Source organism: Phasianus colchicus, chromosome 33 (assembly GCF_987193195.1).
Source record: "Phasianus colchicus chromosome 33, bPhaCol1.hap1.1, whole genome shotgun sequence".
Taxonomy (NCBI): domain Eukaryota; kingdom Metazoa; phylum Chordata; class Aves; order Galliformes; family Phasianidae; genus Phasianus; species Phasianus colchicus.
In genome coordinates this window covers 1492760-1501560 of record NC_143468.1, presented here as the reverse complement: position 1 = coordinate 1501560, position 8801 = coordinate 1492760, and the positions used below count along the sequence as shown (strand labels likewise).

The following is an 8801-nucleotide window of genomic DNA, read 5'->3' as shown; positions in this document are numbered from 1 at the left end:
GCCTTTCCCATCCATTTTCCCATCCGTCTGCCTTCCCATCCATCCTTCTGCCTTTCCCTAGCTGTCCATCTGTCTTTCCCATCCATCTTCCCCACCTGTCTGTCTGCCTTTCCCATCCATTTTCCCCATCCAACTACTTTCCCCATCTGTCCATCTGTCTTTCCCATCCATATTCCCCATCCATCCATCCATCCATCCATCCATCCATCCATCCATCCCTCCATCCATCCATCCATGTTCTCCATCCATCCGTCCATCTTCCCCATCTGTCTGCTCTTCCCATCAAATTTCCCATCCGTCTGCCTTCCCATCCATCCTTCTGTCTCTCCCTATCTGTCCACCTGTCTTTCCCATCCATGTTCCCCATCCATCCATCCATCCATCCATCCATCCATCCATCCATCCACCCACCCATGTTCTCCATCCCTCCATCCGTCCATCTTCCCCATCTGTCTGCTCTTCCCATCAAATTTCCCATCCGTCTGCCTTCCCCATCCATCCTTCTGTCTTTCCCTAGCTGTCCACCTGTCTTTCCCATCCATGTTCTCCATCCGTCCATCCATCCATCCATCCGTCCATCCATCCATCCATCCATCCATCCATCCATCCATGTTCTCCATCCGTCCATCCATCTGTCCATCCATCCATCCATCCATCCACCCATGTTCCCCATCCCTCCATCCGTCCATCTTCCCCATCCGTCTGCCTTCCCCATCCATCCTTCTGTCTTTCCCCACCTGTCCATCTGTCTTTCCCATCCTTCCCTTTCCCACCCACCTTTCCCATCCCTCTGCCTTCCCCATCCATCCATCTGTCCATCTTCCCCCCATCCATCCGCTCCCCCCCCCCCATGTGAAGCCACAGTGGGGCAGAGCGCAGCACCCAGGAAGTGGCTGAGGGATTGGGGGGGGGGGAAATGGGGGGGTCCTGGGGGGAGCCGTGTCCAACGCAGCCCTCCAGGATCAGCACAGACCCACGGGTGGGGGATGGGGGGGGGGGGGGGGGGCAGGGCTGGGCACCCCAGGGTGCAGGCGGTGACCCGGAGCAGCGCTGGTGACGCAGATGGCCGGGGGGGTCGGCAGGGTCGGGTCGGGCCGGGTTGTTCATTACCATGGGAGCACACGGGGGGGGGGGGGGTTCTGTCCGTCCGTCTGTCCGTCTGTCTGTGGGCTCCGGTTATTGTTTATCCCAACCTCGCCATCACACCGCGCTGTGGGTCAGAGCGGCCCCTGCATGACTGGGGGGGGCATCGTGTGCTGGGACGGCGGGGATGGAGGGGACAAAGGGGACAAAGGGGACAAAGGGGACATTGGAGGTGTTGGGGACTTGGGGGACTTTGGGGACAAAGGAGACTTTGGGGACTTTGGGGACACTGGGGTCTTTGGGGACACTGGGAACAAAGGAGACTTTGGGGACATAGGAGAATTTGGGGACATTGGGGACAAAGGAGACATTGGGGACTTTGGGGACTTTGGGGACAAAGGAGACTTTGGGGACATTGGGGACTTTGGGGACATAGGAGAATTTGGGGACATTGGGGACAAAGGAGACTTTGGGGACTTTGGGGACAAAGGAGACTTTGGGGACACTGGGAACAAAGGAGACTTTGGGGACATAGGAGAATTTGGGGACATTGGGGACAAAGGAGACATTGGGGAATTTGGGGACTTTGGGGACAAAGGAGACTTTGGGGACACTGTGGACATTGGGATCTTTGGGGACACTGGGGACATTGGGAACTTTGGGGACATTGGGGACGTTGGGAACTTTGGGAACAAAAGAGACTTTGGGGACATTGGGGACATTGGGGACTTTGGGGACTTTGGGGACACTGGGAACTTTGGGGACATTGGGGACATCGGGATCTTTGGGGACTCTGGGGACACTGGGAACTTTGGGACTTCAGGGACAAAGGAGAATTTGGGGACATTGGAGACAGAGACATTGGGGACTTTGGGGACGAAGGAGACTTTAGGGACTTTGGGGACGCTGGGGACATTGGGAATTTTGGGGACTTTGAGGACGTTGGGAACTTTGAAGACTTTGGGGACAAATGAGACTTTGGGGACTTTGAGGACATTGGGGACATTGGAGATGGAGACATTGGGGACTTTGGGGACAAAGGAGACCCACCGGGGTGTGGGGTAGGGCCATTGGGGTGGGGACACCGTTACTGGATAGGGGACAGCAGTGGGTGACAGTGGGACGGGTTGGGGGACGCTGTTGGTGGGATGGTAGGGGTGAGATTGGGGCAGGGTGGTGACTGGGACAGGGAATGGGGGGGTGACACTGGGGTGGGACAGGGGATGTTAGGGACCGGGGTAGGGCTGCTGTGTGTGGGTGTGGGGGGGTGACACCGTTACTGGGACGCGATGGGTCCCATTCAGAGGGACCTCGAGAGGCTGGAAAGGTGGGCCTGGGTGAACCTGATGAGGTTCAACACGGCCGAGTGCAAGGTTTGGCACTGGGGCCGGAGGAATGGCAGGCATCCATACGGACTGGGAGCAGCGGGCCTTGAGAGCAGCCCTGCAGAAAAGGACCTGGGGGTCCTGGGGGGTGAAAAGCTGAACACGAGCCAGCAGGGTGTCCTTGCGGCTCGGGAAGCGAATGGGATCCTGGGCTCCATCAGCAGAGGGGTGGCAGCAGGGACAGGGAGGTGATTGTCCCCCTCTGCTCTGCTCTCGTGAGGCCCCAGGGCTGGAGCCCCCAGGACAAGAAGGACAGGGAGCTGCTGGAGAGGGGCCAGAGGAGCCACGAAGATGAGCAGGGCTGCAGCACCTCCCTATGAGGACAGGCTGAGGGAGCTGGGCTCGTTCAGCCTGCAGAAAAGAAGCTGCGGGGTGAATCATTGCAGCCTTCAGCACCTCAAGGGAGCCTGCAGACAGGAGGGGAGTCAGCTCTTGGGAAGGGGAGAGAAGTGCAGGACGAGGGGAAATGGCTGGAGTTGAGGGAGGGCGGATTTCAGCTGGATGTCAGGGGAAGTTGTTTGCTGTGAGAGCGGTGAGGTGCTGGAACAGCTGCCCAGAGAGGCTGTGGATGCCCCGTCCATCCCTGAGGTGTTGGAGGCCAGGTTGGATGGGGCCCTGGGCAGCCTGGGCTGCTGTGAAACGTGGAGGTTGGTGGCTTTGTGGGGTTGGAGCTTCGTGATCCTTGAGCTCCTCCCAACCCAACCATCCGGCGATGCTGTGACGGCAGGGATGGAGGAGGTGACACCAGGGCAGGGGGTGCCAGCATGTGGGGTAGGGCCGCTGTGGTGGGGCAGGGCAGACATTACTGGGAGAGGGGACGCCAAGGATGGAGCGGGTGACACTGAGATGGGACAGGGGATGACGGCACTGGAAGGGGGGGGCGGCAGGGGTGGAGGGGGTGACATTGGGATGGGGCGGGGGGTCAGGGACTGGGGTAGGGCCACTGGGGTGGGACGGGGGGCATCACTGGGGGGGAGGGGGCAGCGGGGGTGGAGCGGTGGGACGGGGCGGTGCGATGCGATGCGGGGCGGTGCGGCAGCTCCGGGAACAGCGGGACGCGTGCGGGGACACGTGAGGGAACACGTGAGGAGACACGTGCGGGGATCCCCGGAAACGCCAGCTCCTGCCTGTGCCACGTGACCGGAAAGTGCGGCTAGCACCGCCCCCTCCCTGACCAATTGGGTCTCACTTCCGCCAAGATGGCGGCGTCCACGGAAGTGAGGCGTGTGAGCTGCGGGACCGGGAGCGGGGAGGAAGAGGAGGAGGACGACGACGAGGATGAAGGGTCCGGCGATGAGGACGCGGCTGAGTCCGGGCCGTTGGCCGCCGTGTTCCCCCGCGACCCCGAGCTTTTTTCCGACACCTTCCTGGAGCTGCGTCGGTTCCGGTTCTGCGGCCACGTCCTCCGCATCGCGCAGCACCACGGGCCGCGGCTCGGGATGGCGGCGGCCGTCTGGGATGGGGTGAGGGGGGGGGCACCCTAAGGGGTGGGGGGTGCTGGAATTGGGGTGAGGGGGGGTTCTATGTGGCACTGGGGGGGGGAATTTGGGGATACTTTGGGGGGGGGTCTGGGGGTTTTGTCGTGGGGGGCGATTTGGAGGCGGCACCCCAAGAGGGTGGGGGGTGTTGGGGGGCGCTGAGTGTGGGGGGAGACCGGAGGGGGCATCCTAAGAGGGTATGGAGGGCATTTTGGGGGGAGGGGGGGGCTGAGGGTGGGAGTCACCCTAAGAGGGTGGGGGGTGTTGGAGTTTGGGGATGTTTGGAGTGGGGGGGGGGGATTTGAGGATGCTTTGGGAGAGGGGTCTGGGGGTTTTGGGGGTGGGGGGCAACTTGGAGGGGGCACCCCAAGAGGGTGGGGGGTGTTGGGGGGCGCTGAGTGTGGGGGAGACCGGAGGGGGCATCCTAAGAGGGTATGGGGGGCATTTTGGGGGGAGGGAGGGGGCTGAGGGTGGGGGCACCCCGAGAGGGTGGGGGGTGTTGGAGTTTGGGGATATTTGGGGTGGGGGGGGGATCTGGGTAGCACTGGGGGGGGGGGGAGGGGGGGATTTGAGGATGCTTTGGGAGGGGAATCTGGGGGGGTTTGGGATGGGTGGCAACTTGGAGGGGGCACCCCAAGAGGGTGGGGGGTGTTGGGGACATTTTGGGGGTCGGGGGGGCCTGGGTGGCACTGAGTGTGGGGGAGACCGGAGGGGGCATCCTAAGAGGGTATGGGGGGCATTTTGGGGAGGTGGGGGGGCTGAGAGTGGGGGGCACCCTAAGAGGGTGGGGGGTGTTGGAGTTTGGGGTGGGGAGGGGAGATGTAGGGGTTTGGGGACACTTTGGGAGGGAGTCTGGGGGACAACTTGGAGGGGGCACCCCAAGAGGGTGGGGGGTGTTGGGGGGCGCTGAGTGTGGGGGGAGACCAGAGGGGGCATCCTAAGAGGGTATGGGAGGCATTTTTGGGGGGGGGGGGGGCTGAGGGTGAGGGGCACCCCAGGAAGGTGGGGTTGTTGGAATTTGGAGACGTTTGGGATGTGGGGGGTACTGGGTGGCACTGTGGGGGGGGGGGGATTGGGGGAGGGATCAGGCATTGGGGTTTGGGGTGGGGGGTTCTGTGGGTTGGGTGGCCAGGGGGGGCACCGGTGGTGGTCTGTGGGGTCTGAGGTGGGGGCAGAAGCAAGGGTTGGGAGCCATCTGGAATAGGGGGAGCCCCAAAAGGAGGGGGGGCACTGGGATCTGGGGGGCATATGGGGGGGATTTGAGGGGGGGTGGACGTCGGGGGGGACAAAGAGAAGACTGGGGGTCTCTGTGGTTGTAGGAGGTGGGGGGTCCTGGGGGTGGGGGTGGAGGTGACCCTGGGGGTGGGGGTGCCTTGGAGGTGGGGGGAGAGTTGAGGGGAGGCACCCGAAGAGGGTGGGGGGCATTGGGGTTTGGGGACATTTGGGGTGGGGGTTGTGGGGGTTGGCCCTGGTGGGCATTGGAGGTGGGGGGGGGCACCCAAATATGGTTTGGGGGTATATTTGGGGTGGGGTCTCTAGGGGTTGAGCCCTGGGGGGCATCAGGGGTGGGGAGAGGGGCACCCCAAGGGGGAGGGGTGTTTGGGGGGGCACCGGGTGGTGGAGGGAGACGGGGGGGGCATTGAGGTTTGGCAGAGGTGGGGGGGGGCAGGTGAGTGTTGGTGGGTTTGGGGGGGGGGGGGGGGGCACGTCATGAGGGTGGGGGAAATTGGGGGGGGGGGGTCCCGAGTGTGTGTGTGTGTGGGGTGGGGGGGTCTGGGGTTACGGGGGGGGACATGGGGTGGTGTGGGGAAGAGGGAGGGTTGAGGATCTCTGGGGTTATCAGGAGGTTGGGGGGGGGGCACCCCAGGAAGATGGCAGGTGTTGGGGTTTGGGGGGGGGAAGTTCTGAGGGGTGGGGGTGACACTGGGGATGGGGGGGTTTGGGGAAGGGGGGGGGGGGGCACAAGAGGTGGGCAGGGGGTGTGCTGTGGGGGACCCCAAAGAACGGGGGGGGAGGAGGGGGAGGAGAGCCCCGGGGGGGATGGGAACAAGGAAGGGGGGGGGTTGTCCCCTCCCCACGTGTCTTCCACCCCAATGCCCCCCCTGCCCCCCCCCAGGCCCTGGCCCTGTGCCGCTACTTTGAGGAGCAGCGCATGGATTTCCGTGGCCAAACCGTCATCGAGTTGGGCGCCGGCACCGGCATCGTCGGCATCCTGGCTGCGCTGCTGGGTGAGCAAATGGGGGGGAGGGGGCACAAAACCTCAAACACCACCACCCCCCACCCTGGGACCCCCGCACTGACGGAGGGGCAGCGAAACGCCGGTGGAGCTGGGAATTTGGGTGGTGTGGGGTGGATTTGGGGCAGGGAGAGCTGGGCTCACTTCCCCCCCCTTTTTATCTCCTCCCTTTTCCCCCTTTTTATCTCCTCCCTTTTCCCCCTTTTTATCTCCTCCCTTTTCCCCCTTTTTATCTCCTCCCTTTTCCCCCTTTTTATCTCCTCCCTTTTCCCCCTTTTTATCTCCTCCCTTTTCCCCCTTTTTATCTCCTCCCTTTTCCCCCTTTTTATCTCCTCCCTTCATTCCCCCCTCCTTTCTTTCTCCTTCCCCCCTCCTTTCTTTCTCCTTCCCCCCTCCTTTCTTTCTCCTTCCCCCCTCCTTTCTTTCTCCTTCCCCCCTCCTTTCTTTCTCCTTCCCCCCTCCTTTCTTTCTCCTTCCCCCCTCCTTTCTTTCTCCTTCCCCCCTCCTTTCTTTCTCCTTCCCCCCTCCTTTCTTTCTCCTTCCCCCCTCCTTTCTTTCTCCTTCCCCCCTCCTTTCTTTCTCCTTCCCCCCTCCTTTCTTTCTCCTTCCCCCCTCCTTTCTTTCTCCTTCCCCCCTCCTTTCTTTCTCCTTCCCCCCTCCTTTCTTTCTCCTTCCCCCCTCCTTTCTTTCTCCTTCCCCCCTCCTTTCTTTCTCCTTCCCCCCTCCTTTCTTTCTCCTTCCCCCCTCCTTTCTTTCTCCTTCCCCCCTCCTTTCTTTCTCCTTCCCCCCTCCTTTCTTTCTCCTTCCCCCCTCCTTTCTTTCTCCTTCCCCCCTCCTTTCTTTCTCCTTCCCCCCTCCTTTCTTTCTCCTTCCCCCCTCCTTTCTTTCTCCTTCCCCCCTCCTTTCTTTCTCCTTCCCCCCTCCTTTCTTTCTCCTTCCCCCCTCCTTTCTTTCTCCTTCCCCCCTCCTTTCTTTCTCCTTCCCCCCTCCTTTCTTTCTCCTTCCCCCCTCCTTTCTTTCTCCTTCCCCCCTCCTTTCTTTCTCCTTCCCCCCTCCTTTCTTTCTCCTTCCCCCCTCCTTTCTTTCTCCTTCCCCCCTCCTTTCTTTCTCCTTCCCCCCTCCTTTCTTTCTCCTTCCCCCCTCCTTTCTTTCTCCTTCCCCCCTCCTTTCTTTCTCCTTCCCCCCTCCTTTCTTTCTCCTTCCCCCCTCCTTTCTTTCTCCTTCCCCCCTCCTTTCTTTCTCCTTCCCCCCTCCTTCCCCCCCAGGAGGTGACGTGACCCTCACCGACCTCCCCCTGGCCGTGGCTCAGCTCCATGACAACATGCAGAGGAACGCAGCGGCGCTGGCCGCGTCTCCGGGCCGCGTTGTTGTCCAGGCGCTGCCGTGGGGCGACGAGCTGAGCCCCGTCCGCCCCGCGTACGACGTGGTGCTGGGTGCTGACGTGGTTTACGACCCGCGCTGCTTCCCTGCCCTGCTGGCCACCCTGCGGCGGCTCTGCGGGCCGCGCTCCGTCGCCTTCCTCAGCTGCGGGATGCGGCGCCAGCTGGGAACTGAGGGCTTCTTCCACGAGCTGCTGCCGCTGCATTTCTGCGTCCGGCTGCTGCGGCACCACGGAGACACCAACGTCAGTCTGTACCGACTGACACTGCGCAGGGGTGGCTCTGACTGTACTGAGTGACAGAACTCAGTGAGAACACCAACGTCAGGTTGTACCGACTGAGAAGTCAATGAGAACACCAGCATCAGTCTGTACCGACTGACACAGCGCAGGGGTGGCTCTGGCTGTACTGAGTGACAGAACTCAGTGAGAACACCAACACGGTACCGACTGACACAGCACAGGGACCATGTCAGGCTGTACTGACTGACAAGTCAACGAGGACACCAACGTCAGTCTGTTCTGATTGATGTAATGGCACGATCACACTGATGGCAGCCTGTACTGACACAGCATGTACTGACACAACGTCAGTCTGTACCGACTGACACAGCGCAGGGACGGCGTCGGGCTGTAACTGACTGACAGAAGTCAATGAAAACACCAGCATCACTCTGTACCGACTGACAGCACAGGGACGACGTCAGGCTGTAGTGCCGTGACACAGCGCAGGGCTGATTCTGGCTGTACCGACTGACAGAAGTCAATGAGAACACCAATGTCAGTCTGTACCGACTGACACTGCGCAGGGATGATTCTGGCTGTACTGAGTGACAGAAGTCAGTGAGAACACCAGCATCAGTCTGTACCGACTGACACTGCGCAGGGATGATTCTGGCTGTACTGACTGACAGAAGTCAGTGAGAACACCAATGTCAGGCTGTACCGACTGAGAAGTCAATGAGAACACCAGCATCAGTCTGTACCGACTGACACTGCGCAGGGGTGGCTCTGGCTGTACCGACTGATAGAAGTCAATGAGAACACCAACGTCAGGCTGTACCGACTGACACAGCACAAAGGCAACAACACCAGTCTGTTCTGATTGATGTAATGGCACAATCACACCGATGGCAGCCTGTACTGACACAGCACAGAGACAACTTCAGGCTGTACCGACTGACAGAAGTCAATGAGAACACCAACGTCAGCCTGTACCACCTGACACAGCACAAAGACAA

General features: G+C 61.1%; 1 protein-coding gene across 1 annotated transcript; it reads left to right on the top strand.

Moving 5' to 3' along the window:
• The first annotated feature begins 3489 nt into the window (after positions 1-3489).
• On the top strand, positions 3490-8052 carry EEF1AKMT3 (EEF1A lysine methyltransferase 3). Its single transcript, XM_090128482.1, has 3 exons — positions 3490-3931; positions 6063-6174; positions 7448-8052. The coding sequence occupies exons 1-3, from the start codon at positions 3668-3670 to the stop codon at positions 7858-7860; spliced, it is 789 nt and encodes a 262-aa protein (XP_089984608.1). The 5' UTR covers positions 3490-3667; the 3' UTR covers positions 7861-8052.
• Positions 8053-8801: the final 749 nt, after the last annotated feature.

Bases quoted from the DNA above. Each gene is read 5' to 3' on its own strand.
- EEF1AKMT3 (XM_090128482.1), top strand. From the start codon at position 3,668: ATGGCGGCGTCCACGGAAGTGAGGCGTGTGAGCTGCGGGACCGGGAGC. The intron at 3,932-6,062 runs GTGAGGGGGGGG...GCCCCCCCCCAG, and splicing joins CGGCGGCCGTCTGGGATGGG to GCCCTGGCCCTGTGCCGCTA. The intron at 6,175-7,447 runs GTGAGCAAATGG...CTTCCCCCCCAG, and splicing joins CATCCTGGCTGCGCTGCTGG to GAGGTGACGTGACCCTCACC.